Source organism: Colossoma macropomum, unplaced genomic scaffold (assembly GCF_904425465.1).
Source record: "Colossoma macropomum unplaced genomic scaffold, Colossoma_macropomum, whole genome shotgun sequence".
Classification (NCBI taxonomy): domain Eukaryota; kingdom Metazoa; phylum Chordata; class Actinopteri; order Characiformes; family Serrasalmidae; genus Colossoma; species Colossoma macropomum.
In genome coordinates this window covers 29,628,735-29,645,182 of record NW_023494799.1, presented here as the reverse complement: position 1 = coordinate 29,645,182, position 16,448 = coordinate 29,628,735, and the positions used below count along the sequence as shown (strand labels likewise).

The following is a 16,448-nucleotide window of genomic DNA, read 5'->3' as shown; positions in this document are numbered from 1 at the left end:
AAATGATTCTTTGCATGGTGAAATGGTTTTTCAGACTGATGGAGAATGTGCTGTATATGTTTCTATATAGCACCAAAAAAGAGCTATTATTGCAATGTCAAGCTTGTGACAATAGAAGAACCCTTTTTGGTGCTATACAGATCTATAGAACCATATACAGCACATTCTCCATCAATCTAAAGAACCATTTCACCGTGCAAAGAACAGTTAAGCATGAAATGGTTCTATAATAGAACTCATGGTCCAGATAAGACCATTCCCTATATTAAAGAACCATCTGTGTAGATACACTAACACAAATGTATCTCTTAAGCACATCTTCATATTATATGATCACTGGCACATCTGGCACGTCATATTTTGATGTGCCAGCTGCAGATTTATGTGGCACAGGCTCAGCGTGGCTTCAGCAGAGGCTGCCAAATTACATTTTCCCCTCATTTCTTATCACGGTAATAAATGCCGGCTGAATAAAAAAGAGGCCACCGCTGGATGTCCTCCCCTTTAAATGCTCCCTCTCTCCACTCGCTCGTTAAAGCTTCACTCGCTCTTCTTCCAGAGCAGCTGAAGCCCCCAGCTCTCACGCTGCTGATTGCTGGTCCTCAGCAGCGGAGAACGGACTCTTTATCTGTCCTCGAAACAGCGTTTTGTCGTGTTTTTCTGCTGGAAAACTCACTCCTGGACTTCCACTGCCATGTAGATGTAGACTGAGTCGAGCGGAGCTGCTCTGAAAACAGTGAGTAACAAAAGTCTAACTGCGTTTCTGCAGGCTTTAGTGCTTTTACTGTCACTCTCACAGCCATTGTCGCCGATACGGTTTAGTGATAAGCGTGTAAAACGGTGAGGGAGTCGTGTTTTGTGCACTGTGGGTTGGATTTTGAGGATATTAAGTGCTGAGGAGGTGAAGTCCAGTCATGACTGGGTTAGTCCATCCACACTTCTCAGCAAAACAACTGTGTTACGAAGTTCTCGGTTCGAGTGGCTTGGTTTTGGGTTCTGTTAGCATTGAAGTCAACACTGTTTACACTTCCTCTCAGTTCGGTTCGGTTCAGTTGAAGCACTTATTGTCACACAGTGAACCATGATATTCTCACATTTCTTACAGTTAACAAGACCACACTTCACGAACAATTGACTATTAGCTCGGCTTCACCTGTTTACACGCCCCCATTTCAGTTACTACTGTTTCAGGTACTGTTTTGCCAGGTAAGCTTTGAAATGAGTGAATCTCGATTCTCCACACTCTCCAGCTGTAATGAGTTTTGTGGTGAGGAGATGGGATTTGATCACTTTTCTCCCTTTTTAGCCTATCCAATAAACAGTGGGAAGAAATACTCAGAAAGAGATCTCCTCGTAATCTCATGGACTTCTCCTAGACATGGTTAAGTCCTGTCTGTGATCAGTGAGACTCAAACCATTTTCTCATTTTTTCCTGTTTCTGAAGTTTGGTTCCTGAGAAATAAGCCTCAGATCTTCTCACATTGATCAAAATATTGTCACACATATGGATGAACTCTTGTGTTTGACTCATCCATCTCACCCTAGTCTTAGCTAAATAATATCTCCAAAGCTAAATAATATCTCCATAAGAAAAGCCTAAGATCTCATCGTTCTCTTATGTAGCTCTATTCTATAGCACAGAACTCTTTCAGCGGTCTGTCAGTGTAGAAGGAGAATTTGTGCTTTTCTCATTCATCACCAGAATTACTTGCATATGTTCATCTCCTCTTTTCTTGTTAGTCGTTAATACTAATACTAAATAGTATTGAGATCTGCTTGATTTCTTTGAGACAATCTTAAGAAAAGGCAGTTTTTCCTCTGGGTAATAAGAACTGCAGAGCTGTATAGTAAGGGTGGGCGACATGACAAAAATCTAACATACAACAGAACATCAAGACATTTTCACGCCACATGATATCACAATACTTATTTTCCAAGGGTGAATGCATTGAAACAAAAAAGAACTCATATTTCAACATATAAAACATATGAAAGTTCAAATAAAGGTCCTATAGAAGTTCTGCAATATTACTATAGTGTGTTTTATATATTCATGTATAATGAATTATATTCTTAATACATTTTTTCGCACTGTTACAGTAGGTGGTGAATAGGTGACGTGACTCTTCAGTGGTAGACGCACATGGTCCACATGTGAGCCCAGCCAAGCATTTCCCACGGATTACGTTCTTCACTGGCCGTGCATCTGGACTGAAAAATGAATTTCATTTTCAAACTACCATCAGGCCTGGTTGTTTTACATAGGTTCGAGTTTTGACTTGACTGTCTGCATTTGATTGTGACTCGGCTAAAACAACTGTTTTTCATTTTTTCTGATTTGTGCTTGGTTTGGAGTATATATTTGTTTCCAGTCTGGCCACAATGGCGAAGTGGCTTAAAGACTATTTGAGTTTTGGAAGCAAGCGAATGCCCCCTCAGCCACCGAAGCCAGACTACACAGAGAGTGAGATACTCAAGGCTTACCGTGTGCAAAAAAGCTTGGACTTTGAGGACCCATATGAAGACTATGAAAACAAAAGCAGGAATGATAGTGGGTCAGCTGAGAGCCCGCTTGCGGGAATCGGCTCTATGTTGAAGAACAGTGCTTTGGATGTGAAAGTGGTGTCTCCTAAACATCGGCTCATCAAGGTGGACTCGCAAGATCTGGGCCGGACCAAGATTCTTCTAAGCTCCGTGTCCTTGGAGGACCCAACAGAGCCAGTAAGTGGAGTAAGTTGGGAATATTTACATTTACGTTTACATTCATGGCATTTGGCAGACGCTCTTGTACAGAGCGACTTACAGTTTGATCATTTTACGTAGGTAGGTGAAGTTAGTGTTAGGAGTCTTGCCCAAGGACTCTTATTGGTATAGTGTAGGTTGCTTGCCCAGGCAGGGAATTGAACCCAGTCTACAGCATAGAAGGCAGAGGTGTTACCCACTACACTATACCAACTGAAACATGGATTTCATTTTCAGAGTTGTAAATAAAAAAAAAATTAATTGAGAGTATGAGCAGTGACTGTGCTAGGGGTGGCAATATAGTGAAAAAAATAATGATACTTTTCAAGATGATCACATTTTCACAATTATCACAGTATTTTATTTTGTAAGCTGGTACAGACACTATAACAGTTTCTTTTGTATTATGCCTTACTATATCCATTTTTTTACTATATATACTACAGATACTGTCTGCCTTCCTTCTGCATTAGACAGCTAGTGGGGGGGAAAAACATGCGGCAGACAGCCGACCCCCAAAAATCCACCTCAAAGCAGTTCAAAGGTTTCTCCCACCTTCAAGAGACTACAGAAGGGAGTTTTCTAGTCTTTTAACTGGAAAATCACGTGTGATTTTCTATTACTGTATGAGGCGAGTAGTTATGTTCACAATGGATATAGCAAGGGTTACATGTTTTATTTTGGCCAGAGTGCCTCTTTAAACATGACCAGTTACACTCTTTTGGACTTGACATGATTCGCACTCGTGATCTCCCCCAGATCCTTATACAGCTATGCTGCATCTAAATATCTTTTAACAGAACATGCAGTTGTTCAGTGCTTCTCAAGAATTCACAATGTGCTCCAAAAAGCATATTGTGATGTATTTTATTGCAAAACCAGTATCATATTGTCTTATTTCCGACCCCATATGAGCCACTGTAACATACACACTTTAACATGGTCTGTAGGTCGTGAGTTAGATGGCTTCGTCTGCCTGAAACTGAAGTAAGAAACATTCGAAAGGGTTGAATTACAATGCTCAGCAATGCTTGATGTAAGCTAATCCATTTGTAATCCCTGCATGGATTTTGACCCTTTTGAACTGAGACAGAGGTGTCGGAGCCCTCTGATGTACGGTGGGCTGGGGCACATGAATAATAGATTGAGTTTGCTTAAGCATGCAGAGGGGTCCCATTGTGAGTACTCGCAAGAGCCTAAAAGGTCTCCATTGTTTTTCCTCTGATCAGACACAAGGTACAGGCACAATAGGCATGCACACTAGCACATCTGTGCTGTGAGAGATGGTCTGGCTGCAGGTGCTTTAAATGGACATATTGATTCACTGCACACACTAATCACTGCCCATGATGAGTGAGCTGATTAGCTTGGCTTGGGGCAAAGTGTGGTCGGTGGTGCGGTCAAATGTGATGCCATCTATTTGATTTGTGCTCTAACAAAGCTCCTTCAGTGCATTAGGTCTTAAATGTACTGTGTGGTCTCATCAGTTTATATAAATGCTTAATGTTTCACACATCTGTTAACCCTTTTCTTATAATTCCCAGTGAAAAGGACTGGACAGGGCCATCCCTGACTCAATTTTAAGTGGAATAATTTGCTTAAAATAAACCAAATGACATTTTCCTATTTCATGACAGTGGAAGATTGTTGCACGTTGTGGTTGTGGGATGGCTTTCTGAGCGCTGGCATTGAACCTGTGGCTCAGTGCGCTCATTTGGGAGACCATATGGCTGCCTTTGTAGTTGTCAGGGTGCCAGCTGACGGCGGACACTCTCTGTGCCTGTGCTGAAAGACAAATGCTCCTCTAACACTCTCATCAACACTTTCCACTGGAGGCCTTCTGCCCCATGAGCCAGAATGGGGACTCTCTCAAAGGCCATTTATTAGCAGAGTGCAATGAATGTATGAATATGTTGCTTGACCTTCTTCAGAAACAAGGACACAATGTGTCATTGGCCATGTTAACGTGCAGAGATTTTCCCCAATCCGACTGAATTCATTCCAATTATAGATTAAGATTGAGGTGTTTATATGCGCACTCTACTCAACAGTCTGATGAAAATCTCCGTTTACATGCACACTACAAGTAATCCGTATCAAAATGTAGAGTATCACTTTGTGTAGACGTTACCGTGACAACAAGCATCACACGAGTCCAGTCAGAATGAGATGAGCAGCAATGAGTTACCTGAGTTTTCAGGTGGCATTTTTAAATTGCTTTATAGTTTGTGTAAAGCCACTTCATTCATTTGTTCATATGCTTATCTGAACAGCTTGTTATTGTGTGTTGTATTTTTAAGTCTAAAGCATAAACGTCGTCTCCTCTGCAGACCAGTTTCTGCTCCTGCCATGTTGAAGGTTATAAACTTCTGTTATGACGCAGCGGCACATGCGCAGAACGTACTTAAACTTTCTGAATGGGAATGTAAACACGGGTATCCGATTACATGGCTAGTATTCTTCTATTTAACTGATTATTTATGTGATTACCCACCTCGTTCAGTTAGATAGAAATTGTCTTCTGAACGGCCTCAATCAGACTAGTCTATTCCGATTGAGGCATGTGAGTATGTCAACTGATGTGAAGCCCTGATCTTACATAGCATCAGTGGCACCCTCTTGTGGAGAATTTTAAGCCTGCTAAATATGAGTGAGTTAGAAGCCGTGATTACAAGCCAGAGATGCTTTATGGGCCTGTGACCACTGAGTGATGATAAAACTCATTTACTGCTGGTTTAAGAACTTTTTGTTCGTTTATTGATTTATTTGATACAAACCATTGAACGACACTAGTATTCCCACATGTAATTGAACTTTTAATCATACTGGATGATAAATTTTACATGAATATCTTACATGAATTTATTGTACCCAACACAGAAGAGATTGTTCCATAAATGTGGCTGTTGCTGCAGGCAGATCTCATGCCTGTACAAAAAGCCACCTCTGTGTTATGGTGCATGTTTAAGGACATCCTCAGATCACAGAAGAATCCACAGAAACAGGCCATTTAAAACAGCCTCAGGTGAGATGGCTTCAGAGAAGAAGGCACCAGGCTAGGCTAAGCAGCCTCTGACTGGAAAGTCTGTGAGACATTTGCAGTTCCATTCTCTGTCACCAGATTATTTTTTTTTTTCACCACAAAGATTACGTTTCAATTCACACGCTGTCCCTGCGTTTGCTCCCACTTCTACTTAAGTGCCAGGAACAGTCTCAGAATTACTAGGAGAAAAATGTATAGTTAGAATGACAGCGACACCGGATATAGTTTAGTGTTTACACGGTTATTTTCCAAAATGTTTTGCAAATAAGAAGCCTGTGTTAACACCACAGGCCTAGTGCCACTCATCTAAAAACAATAAAGCTGTTGTATAAGGAGATACAAACTGATATCTGAGAAATGAACAGACAAGAATCATCTAGAATGGCAATTGGCTGATATTTTCTCTTAACACGCAGTTCATATGTTTATGTATTTAAATCACACTGTGATGTAAACGTATCATATGAACACTGTAGTTGAATTATGTGTGTGTGTGTGTGTGTGTGTGTGTGTGCGTGCCCAGCTGTGCATGTGCCATTTGTTAATTTAGATTGAAGTGCAAGCCTCTGGTAAACAGCAAATAAACTACGATATTGTCTTTGGTTTTTTGTTGATGTATTTGTTTCTTTAAAAACCAAAAAAAAGCTTTGGCTATAAAAATTGTCCAACATGGCCATCTGGTGATATGGCTGTAATGAAATTGCAATTGGGTCTAAAAATTCATGGTTGCCCCTTATGCTGGTGTGTGTTTTTTTTTTTTATTTATTTATTTATTTTTTTTTATTTTCTTGCTTCCCCAATACCCCCCAGCACTACATACAATCTATACTGTAATATAGATTGGCTTTCAACTGTACTGTATACTATGGCTTTCGCTGGGGTCCAAATGGTTTTGGTAACATTGAAGACTCAGCATGATCAGTGAATTTACCTCTTTCCCAACACAAGCTGTGAATGTCTGTTCAGATTTTAAGCATTTGCTCCTTTGTAGCTCACTAAGAAATCTCACCATTGTCTCGCATGACTTTAGGTGGTCCCCTCAGCCCCAGCGATTGGCGACACAGACTACTCAGACCCCTTCGACGCTCGCCAGGATCTGCAGCCAGAAAACCGCCAGGCTCCTTCGACCCCAGAGAACAATGGCTACATGGAACCTTATGAAGCTCAGAGAGTAATCACTGGTCAGTCTAGTGTTTCATCAGCCTTCCTTTCCACTGCCTTGCAGTTTGAATTCCCTCTCAGTGTCTGTTTGCTGGAGCATGTCACATGTCGCTGTTGATAAACAGGGGTGTCCAATTCCCGAGTCATGAGGGCAGCAGTCCAGCACAGTTTGGTGATTTCCATGCTCAAATACACCTACTAAACTGGGAAACTGCTGTGTTGAAACAGGTGTGTTTGTGCATGGAAATCAGCAAACTGTGATGGACTAAGGCTCTGCAGGATTAGAGCTGAACACTCTGTTTTACAACTATGGATGCTCTTCCTTTTAGGCTTGTTTCATACATACGACTTCTGTGTCATGTGAGTGATGAAGAACATCTTGTTTTTCATTTCGCCACCCATATTAACAGGTTAGAGTGTTTGAACAGCGCAGCAATGCATCCTAGACAGGTCCTAGAATAGAACAGCATCTAGAGAATAGGTGTCAAGCCTGCTTTTCCTAGCCAGATGCAGTGAAAACAAATGAGAGTGACACAAAACTTAACAAACCATCAAAACATGACAAACATACAATTCATTGTCCTTTTTATAATGCATTAAATTACACATTTTTCTGGTTGATCTTAAGGCTTGAAATGATGTCGCAAGTCAGAAAACTGCCATTGGAAAACAAATGCGACTGGATTTTTTTACAAGTGACTGCTTATCAAGTAAAGTAATGAAACTGACTTGACTGTTTATGCATTTTGAGAATGGATGACTGTGGAACTTTCTTGCAAGTAGTGACAGTGTCTGGTCATGTCATGCAGAAGTATGTGTGAAACAAGGCTCACGTGTAGTGATAAGGCCAAGATGTGATGAGTTTATGATGCAAAGGCATAATTGCTACGTATTATTATAATTATGATAATCTCTGTCTGCTTATCCTAGTTACAATGAATGAATGGGTGCCTTTATTCATTGTAATTGTTCTTCCTGTCATTTGTGAGTGAAACTGGTTTGAGTTCAGCAGGATGTTCATTTGTTTTTTCAGTTTCACTGAGGGGGTTAGGGGGGGCTCAGTCTCAAGTTTAGAAGTCATGTGATTTTAATGTTCTTTAGTGTGGAGTGAACTGTCTTCCTTCAGTGTCTTAAAGCCAGTCTTTCACACTTGTTTGGAGATCTGTTCATTCATTGTTGGGTGTTCTGCCATGCCTCCAGGGGGTTTGCTCAGAGAGAGAGAGTGTGTGTGTGTGTGTGTGTGTGTGTGTGTGTGTGTGTGTGTGTGTGTGTGTGTGGTGTTTGCTCTGCAGTCAAGAGAAGTTCTCTGTTAAAAGCCTTTGTCGAAGTGTCGCATTAGATGCAGCATTGCTCTTCATCCTCCTATGTCTAAACAAAAGCCATATACCCAGGGACCTCCTGTCTGAAGCTAGCTAAAAATACCAGGCTGGGTTAATTTGATCCCTAATCTAATTGATATGCTCCATTTATTACTCAAATCGTCCCAGTGGATTGTTTTCTTTCTGATTGGAGTGCATTTCAGGGTCCGTTCTGGTCACCAGTGGTGAGACATTTAAAAACTGCCATTAAAAACTATATCATATAGTATATTATAGGATACAATGATTTTACACATTGTTTCACTTAGTGTACGGCACTAAATCTGATTAAACAGGCCAAATTATGCGCTCTTATTGATAAAGCAGGTAGCTGTTCAGTATTCTTTATGTACTGATGATATCCATGACATGCTCATAAAAGGATATGGTTCATTACATTAACAATAATTAGCCTGATAGCAATACAATATGGTCATATATTTATGCTCACCTCTAGTTGGTAGGGTCAAAGATAATGAAAAAAAACAATTATTCTGTTGTCTTTTACCTTTAACTTTAAGAAGTCTCTTTTATTGATGGCTTCAAAGTAGCTATCTGGTACTGAGCCTGAGCGATTGAAATGAACCTGTCTAGCTCTCTGATTTGTTATATTTAAAGCAGTAATTTGTCAGAAAATAAAAACCTGAGATATAGACAAAATTTAGGCATCGAGAGGATTACTACTGTTTTAGCTGTGTGATGTTTTTGTCCGTTTTTATAGATAACAGTGCCAGAAACTACAGAAGAAAGTCTATGTGAGATTACACAACAACTCCACTTGGTTTGAAGCAAAATAGTGATTTTCGGCATCTGTAATGCTAAATGGTTGTCCTAAGCTGCTATTACTTTTTAGCTACATTAGCTTTGTGGCTCCATTCCAAACTAAAGAAGCAAACTTTGCACACCAAGCATCTCTTCAGTGATTGACCATCACTTTAAAGAGAACCCTAAATGTTAGAAGTATGCTGTAAAAATAGTTTACTTGTCCAGTTCTGTTAAAATGATGTATAGTCCAAATGGAAGTATTTCATTTATTATAAAGCATGACAAACTGGCAAAATCCCTCTAATAGTATTGTTATATAGATATATAGTTGCACTGCAGTCAGTCCTACGGAAAATAAGACAATCCAAAAGTTTTTCTCTTTGGTAATGCCTCACTAGCTCAAGTTGGGAGGGCAGAGTGATGCATTTGAGTTAAATTACATGTTTAGCTCGCTGTTCCTTGATCAGTGGACAAGAGAGAGTGTGACCATTTGATGCCGCAACAGAAATTAGAGGAATGTTGTCAATTTTCAATAATAAATAAAGTATTGCTTGGTTTATGCAACATATTCCAACAGTGCTGGCCGTGTACAACCGTATTGAGGCTTACATGTCTTAACAGTGAGGGTTCCCTTTAAAGCCCATATGTCAAACACAAGGCCCACGGGCCAGATCAGGCCCGCCACACAATCCTGTCCAGCCCGCCAAACTATTTTAATTTTCTATTAATATTAGCCTGCTTCACAAGGTGCTGCACTACAGTCCCCAGCATGCACTGCAACGTAATATATGCTCTTACTGTCCTAACCCAACAACAGTCTATGGGACAGCAGTTTCACCTCAATTCTACACAATTCTGCACAATTTCACACAGTCATATCATCAAAATGCATTTCAGCTGCAGTTCAACTAACAAACACTTAACGTCAGCTCAGCAGCTCAGAAATTGAGCCCACGTCTTAATGAACTTGCAGCAAAGAAAGGATGCCAGGTATCTAGTTCAAGTAAACAGGTAGGTTTAAAAGACTGAGCTCCTGGGGACATTTCAATTTTCAGTAATTCAAGTTAACATGTAATATTTCAAGGTCTACTACAAGTGTCTGTATTTTACTATTGAATTTTTTGCATATTTTGAATAAACAATAGCCAGTTCGGGTTACAGCACAAGATTAATTAAAAATGAAAGGAAAACATTTTTTTTTCTCTGGCCCACAGATTTGATTAGATTTTTTAATATGGCCCTTTTACTAGCTGAGTTCGACACCCCTGCTTTAAAGGACGGTTTCATGCAGTGGAAGAAGCTTTGTCAAGAGTCCCATAATAGAGTTTTGAATATTCACTGGATATTTGCATGTTTTGTGCAGACACCTAATCCTGCCCTGTTGTGTGGATCGTCACTCTCACCCAAAGCCCTTTCTCACCAGTTAACGTCTGCACTTTGATTCCATCTCTGTGTGTCCTCCTTATCTGCTAATAAGTGTCAGCGCTGAGGTAGAGTGGAATCTCTCAGCTCCTTCTCTCCTGTCGGAGGCTCTTAACATCAACATGCCGCCACCCCCCTCCCCCTCACCTCGGGGTCCGTCCCCCTGGGGCCTCAGCTGTCGCTATGGAGACAGCTAGGGAGCCCACCACAAGAGAGACATTTGAAGGTTAAAGTTTGCCTTGCCCCTGTTTGCGGGGCCTTCGTATTTCTTCTTCGTCTGGCCTTTTTTCACTCTCTCACCAGCGCTCACCATGGTCATTTATCTTCTCTGTCAAAAATTTCAAATCTCGAGGTGTTTCGACTGCAGGCTTGTAACTAGAAATGCAGTTGGCAGAGACGCTAAGGGTGGGCGACGTGGCATAAATATAACATTGAATATAACGTACTTGGACAGTTTTCAATATGTGATGTGTATCACAATATTTTGCTTGTCCAAAGTTTGTAAACAAGTTGGACCAGACAGCATGCACCAGCAAGGATGAGGTGTAAAACCATGAGCACAGTATTTTAAAATGAAATTTATATATACTGTTGCTGTTGGAAGAAAACATCATATCTCCAAAGTGGTAACTTTACAGGAGGAGGAGAAACTTTCTAAAGTTATGACAAAAGTAAATGTAACAAGATTTTTTTCCCCAAGTAGTTTCATTCCACTTTTCTTGGTCTGTTCATCATGAAATTTAACACAATGAAAATGGTAGCTTGAGTTTTCAGATTATGCAAAAAAAATAAAAAGTCAAACATGGCAAAAATGGAGAAAGATTGAGTGTGTTTACATACACTTAATAATCTGATAACTGCAGAAAATCAGATTTTGTCAGTAATCTGATCAACGCATTTACATGCACTTGAGTAATCAGAAAACTCCGGGTCAGACAGTAATCGGATTTCTGCTTTGTAACCAGCCAATAAACTCGCAGAATAAGATGTGATGTAAACGTAATGTAAAACTCAAACTTCATGCCACAGCTTTTTTTTAAAAAAAACATCACACCACTCAAAAATAGGAATATACATCATCTAGAAGATGAAGAATATTTAAACCCCTCATTTTTTCAAGAATGTGTTTGGTTACAGCGTAGCTCCAAAAGTGTTTTGCTGCCATCTCAGAGTAAGAATTTACATGCACTGAGAAATCTGATTACTGAGCTAAAATCCTTCTCTCTTTATCAGATTTCTAGACCTTATTGCGATCTAAGAAATGAGAGTGCACTGCTTACCAGACCGTTTGAATAATCGGATAACTGCAGAAATCTGATTATGATTGGATTATTGAGTGCATGTAAACACACTAATTTTATATATATAATATAAATTTATAAAAAAGGGAGCACTAGTCACTAGTAAGCATGGCTGAAAAGCCCCCAAAAACAATTAATCATCATGTCACCTCTCAGCCTTACCTCTTGTAAGGAACAAACAATTTCATCAGTTAACACTAGCTAAACAATAGTCGCTAGCTTGTTTTGCTTGTGTTTATTTTCCGGACATTAAAAGAGCACAGATTTAGGGGCAGATTTTAGAGGGGCTTTTTTTTAGCACTGGCTTTTTTTGTCACAAGTGAGCACCACGAGTTTAACAAAATGCACGTCTGACCTCACAAGACCGTTGTCCAAGTGTTGGCCCCTCGGCCGATAGCGAGTTTCTCTTGCAATACCATAGTGATCCATGGCCAGGAGTCAAAGAGAGCATAATTAGCCTCACTTTAAGCAGGAGGATCCTCTTCCTTCTGCCATCACTTATCATGATGCCAGCCGCTATAGGCTGATCTGAGTTAGTGTTCTCCTCCAGGCATGTTGAGCTGTCCAGTGATGTTACTTTCCTGGCAGTTTGAAAAGACTGGTGGTGCTTTTGTGTGGCTCTGAGGAAGCACTAGTCTTCATCCTCCAAGAGTGGTAGCATTGTGTTATGAGGGGAGACCTGGATAGCAGGTGACCAAAATTGAGGAGATATTGAAGAAAAATGATCTATCATGATAATGACATGTTGTCCATGGAAAAGTTGTGTGAAACAACAATTTTACCTAATAATGTTAGCAAAAAAAAATGGTCAACAATTGTTTTCAATGCAGCACAATGTTGAGTAATTGGTAGCTTTCCCTCCATGCTGGTGTTCTGACAAACTAAACTACCCACTGAAGATGATTTGTCAGAACAAGCTAACGTTACTATGGTTAGTCAGTGGAATGTTCTAAGCCGTTTCAGTTTCTGTTAATTAGAAGTATTTAACAGCTACTTTAAAAAACTATTAAAAATCTGGCAGCTCGCTTTTCGCAGTGTTTCATAATTACCTAGGCAACTGCGCACAACTGGTTCATTAGCATAAAACACACCTCAGTCTGTAAACATAGTTTTCACATGAAAAATGCCATTCGCTCATCTTGGATATGAATTCACGCAGTTAGCATGTTAACATGGTTATGAAGCTGCAGACTAAAGAGCTTTTAATGTTTTATATACATATTTAGTACTATATCATTGACTTTAAGCCACTGTTTTATTACCTACTGTAGCTCAAGCTTATGTGCAGACTTAAAGCACAATTTTTCTATTTTATTCAATCAGAACATTGATAAACATTTTTACTGTTAGTTAGTCACACTTAGAGGCCGATTAATTCACATTCATTTTTTTGCAGGCCCACTGTTGTCATATTGCCTAAGAGACACTGTGCTGTGATAAGTCATGTTGTGTTCTGTTACTCTCAGACTATCTCTTTGTATCTGTGTGATGAGTGTATTGCTGTATCAAACGGCCCCCGCAGAAAGACAACTAGAGGTCAGAACAAAAAGCTTTCATGTTCTCTTGCTGTGAATTTTCTTGCAGTTAAATGTGAAGTGTTTTTTTGTACTGGTGTAATGCATCCATATCACACCTCACCTGTGCTGAAAAGCATTTTTTTTTTTGCTTTTGATGACTGGCTCCCAGCTGTTGAGCAGAATGGAAATAGAAAATGACAAGAAAATGGCTGCTGCTTGAGATGAGACATTAAAACTCAAGATCAGCGTTGAAGCCTGTGTGTCTCCCAATCTCCTTCCCCCCATCTCTCCCTGTCTGTCTCTCTGTCTCCTTCTTTCCATCTCTCCATCTCCCCATCTCTCCATCTTTCCATCACAAGGGTTTTGTTAAGCCTCTCCATATGAAATCTTGAGCCTCTGCCAAGCTGTGCAAACACAATTTGTCTCCCCTTCAAATTTGTGCCCCGCCACTCCTCAGCACACATTTTCATAATTAATGTCGCCCGGCGAGGGAGCCCAGCTGGGCGATGCAGGAAACATATCGATTTCACGTTATGTCTTGTTTTTCTCCTTGCAACCTGTCTCCATCCATTCTAATGAATAAATGCTACTGCTTGCCCTGCAGCTGAGGACACATGCTGTATTTTTTTTTCTTTTTTTTTTTTCTTTTTTTTTTAACACCAATGTAGAATCCAGTCCTGTTCCCTGAAACTGTGGCCACTGCAGGAGGAAGCCTTAGCTTCTTAACCTCTTTAACCTTAAGGGCCCATATGTAGGTTAATTAACGGTTAATTGCTCAGTCTTATAACTGCATCGCTTACACTTCAGTTTCAAAGTAGTTACCTAATAGTTTATAGTACTTACTAAATGAGAAGTCTTTGGAGTGATAACTGAATAATTTAAGGGGTGAAGTTCTACCAATACTTACTGCATAATACAGCACCAGTTAGAACTGCATAGTATGGAACAGACAAAGCAGTGTTTTCTCTAGGCCTTAAACAAATGTAGGATGAGCACTGTCACTAAAACTCATTAACATTAAGATTTAAAGGTTATTTGAATCTATAGATTTCTCAAAATATCGTTACCAGGATGATGCAATAGGATAAACAATGGCTACTTTGTTTAAGTTGGTTTAAATTGTGGAGATGACCACAAAACGTGAAGTTTCACATTAGTTATTTATAACAATATGAAATATTTTTCTTGTTTGAATTTGTTTAAATGGGACAAAATATACCTGAGTGTAGGGATGTACCTTCTGACTAATTTTCGAGTATCTGTAATAGTTAATGAACAGGTTTACTGCGGGGAACGAAAAATAAGGGCTGAAAGACTTTACCCAAAAATAACTTAGGGAAATGAATCGGCATGAAGAGGAACCTTTTATTACTCAAAGACAGGCAAGGGATGTTGGTAGTTTTTTTTTTTTTTGTTGGATAATTAATAACGGCTGCCTCTTCAGATGAGCCAGTATGTTACAGCTAACCAGTGTCACGTTGGGTGTTAATGAGGAAGAAAGTATTGGCATCAGACGGATGTTTGGATACGACTGATAATTCGAAACAGTATTTGATGACATATTTATTGAACTCTTGAACAGCTGCACAGCTACTGTGCTAAACTGTCTGTATTTATTCATTTCACTGCGTTTGTAATCATTGTACTGCAGAAATAAACGCATTTCTCTGTAATGCTAATCCAGATGGATCTAGTCCCAGTTTCTACATTTTATAAGTATTTACATAGCAGCATTGGCAGACATGTAGATAAAAAATAATGGTGCATCACTATAGATACTTTGGCAAAATTGATCACAATAACAATGTCATCCTTATTGCCCACTCCAAAACTGTTAACGTGGCATGACGTAAAGACTGCTATCATTGCTCTGACTGAAAGTATGTACATTTGTTGAACAACATGAATGCCTTGATTAATCAAAACATCTGTAGAGCGACCCTCTGAGATTGCTGTGAACATACTGAACAAAAATGGTCTCAATAAAAGAAAAAGTGTTTAAAAAGCCTGCATATTTCAGCTTTATATGAATATAACCAGTGTTACAATAACATTTAACAAACGCTATGTTGTGCAGCCATAGTACCAGTATGTTCTATATCAGTATTTCTCAAAGTAGGGCACTCCACACAGTCCATATTCTTGCCCTAACCTAGCTTACAGTACACCTATACCAGATCTAGAGTGTTCTTAATAGCTTGGTTTAGGTGTGTTAAAAGCTGGACTAGAGAAAATATGTGGACTGTCTCATAAACTCTGAGTACTAGATTGAAAACAGTACATTATATGATACATCAGTGATGTTGTATGTGATAAATGTGTTCTCTCAGAGCTGCAGAGGCGAGCTGGAGGCCGGGGCAGAGGGGAGGTGCAGCTGTACGACACTCCATATGAGGAGCAGGGCCTGGGGCCCACAGAGCCGGCTGAAGAGGGCAGAGAGGGCAGACTGCCGCAGGATGACGAGAGGCCAGCGGACGAGTACGATCAGCCCTGGGAGTGGAAGAAGGACCACATCTCAAAGGCTTTTGCAGGTAAGAGGAGCAGTTGTTTTCTTTCTGTGCAGTGAAACACGATGGCTGAATCCTAATGAACTCCCGATACAGTGCATTATGCTATGAAACTGTGGCTTCTACACGCGGGTAGTGTATATGGAGTGTATGTGTCAGCCTGCAGTTAATCTCAAACGGCTCTCTGTTGTAGAGGCCATTTGTATTTCTTGACCTTCTTGAAGTGGCACTAGCTGTAGCTAAAAACACTAGCTTTTAGCTAAATACTGTGTTACACATGTTTTGGGTTGATTTGATTGGATGGTTTGTGGAAGCATTATAGTGGCCCGACAGTAGAATTAATTAAGGCAAGGGGGCAAAATAAATTAGCAAATGAATATAACTTATATAAGTGTATATATCTTCAGCTGTCTACCTTTGAGATATTTCTAAGAAGATTAGATTTGAGCTGGTCCACTTGCATAAGGAGGGAAGAGTCAAAGAAGAATAAGTGGGGAAGCAACAAGCTTTTCCAACTGTAATTTAAAAATGTAGAAAAAGATGGGAGTCCCATTTTCTCTCTGACAGCCATGAAAGATCTGGTAGACCACCAAAACTGTACCCATCACATAAACAGCACTTAACGCTTTCAT

General features: G+C 39.9%; 1 protein-coding gene and 1 long non-coding RNA gene across 4 annotated transcripts in view; one reads left to right on the top strand and one right to left on the bottom strand.

The window, feature by feature from the left end:
- The first annotated feature begins 519 nt into the window (after window positions 1-519).
- shdb (Src homology 2 domain containing transforming protein D, b) overlaps window positions 520-16,448 on the top strand; it is a 31,661-nt gene continuing 15,732 nt past the window's right edge. For 2 of the 3 annotated variants that reach the window (XM_036586961.1, XM_036586959.1), the window contains exons 1-4: window positions 520-736; window positions 2,101-2,721; window positions 6,816-6,966; window positions 15,640-15,840. In XM_036586961.1, coding sequence (XP_036442854.1) covers window positions 2,383-2,721; window positions 6,816-6,966; window positions 15,640-15,840 — 691 coding nt within the window. In that variant the 5' untranslated portion in view covers window positions 520-736; window positions 2,101-2,382. Of the gene's footprint in view, window positions 737-2,100; window positions 2,731-6,815; window positions 6,967-15,639; window positions 15,841-16,448 lie in introns of all 3 variants that reach the window. The other variant, XM_036586960.1, reaches the window with a different exon arrangement.
- Window positions 5,881-7,015, bottom strand: LOC118819250. The gene is made up of 2 exons (XR_005008142.1): window positions 6,795-7,015; window positions 5,881-5,964 (listed from the first exon to the last, which is right to left on the bottom strand). It is a non-coding gene; the product is annotated as an uncharacterized LOC118819250 (long non-coding RNA).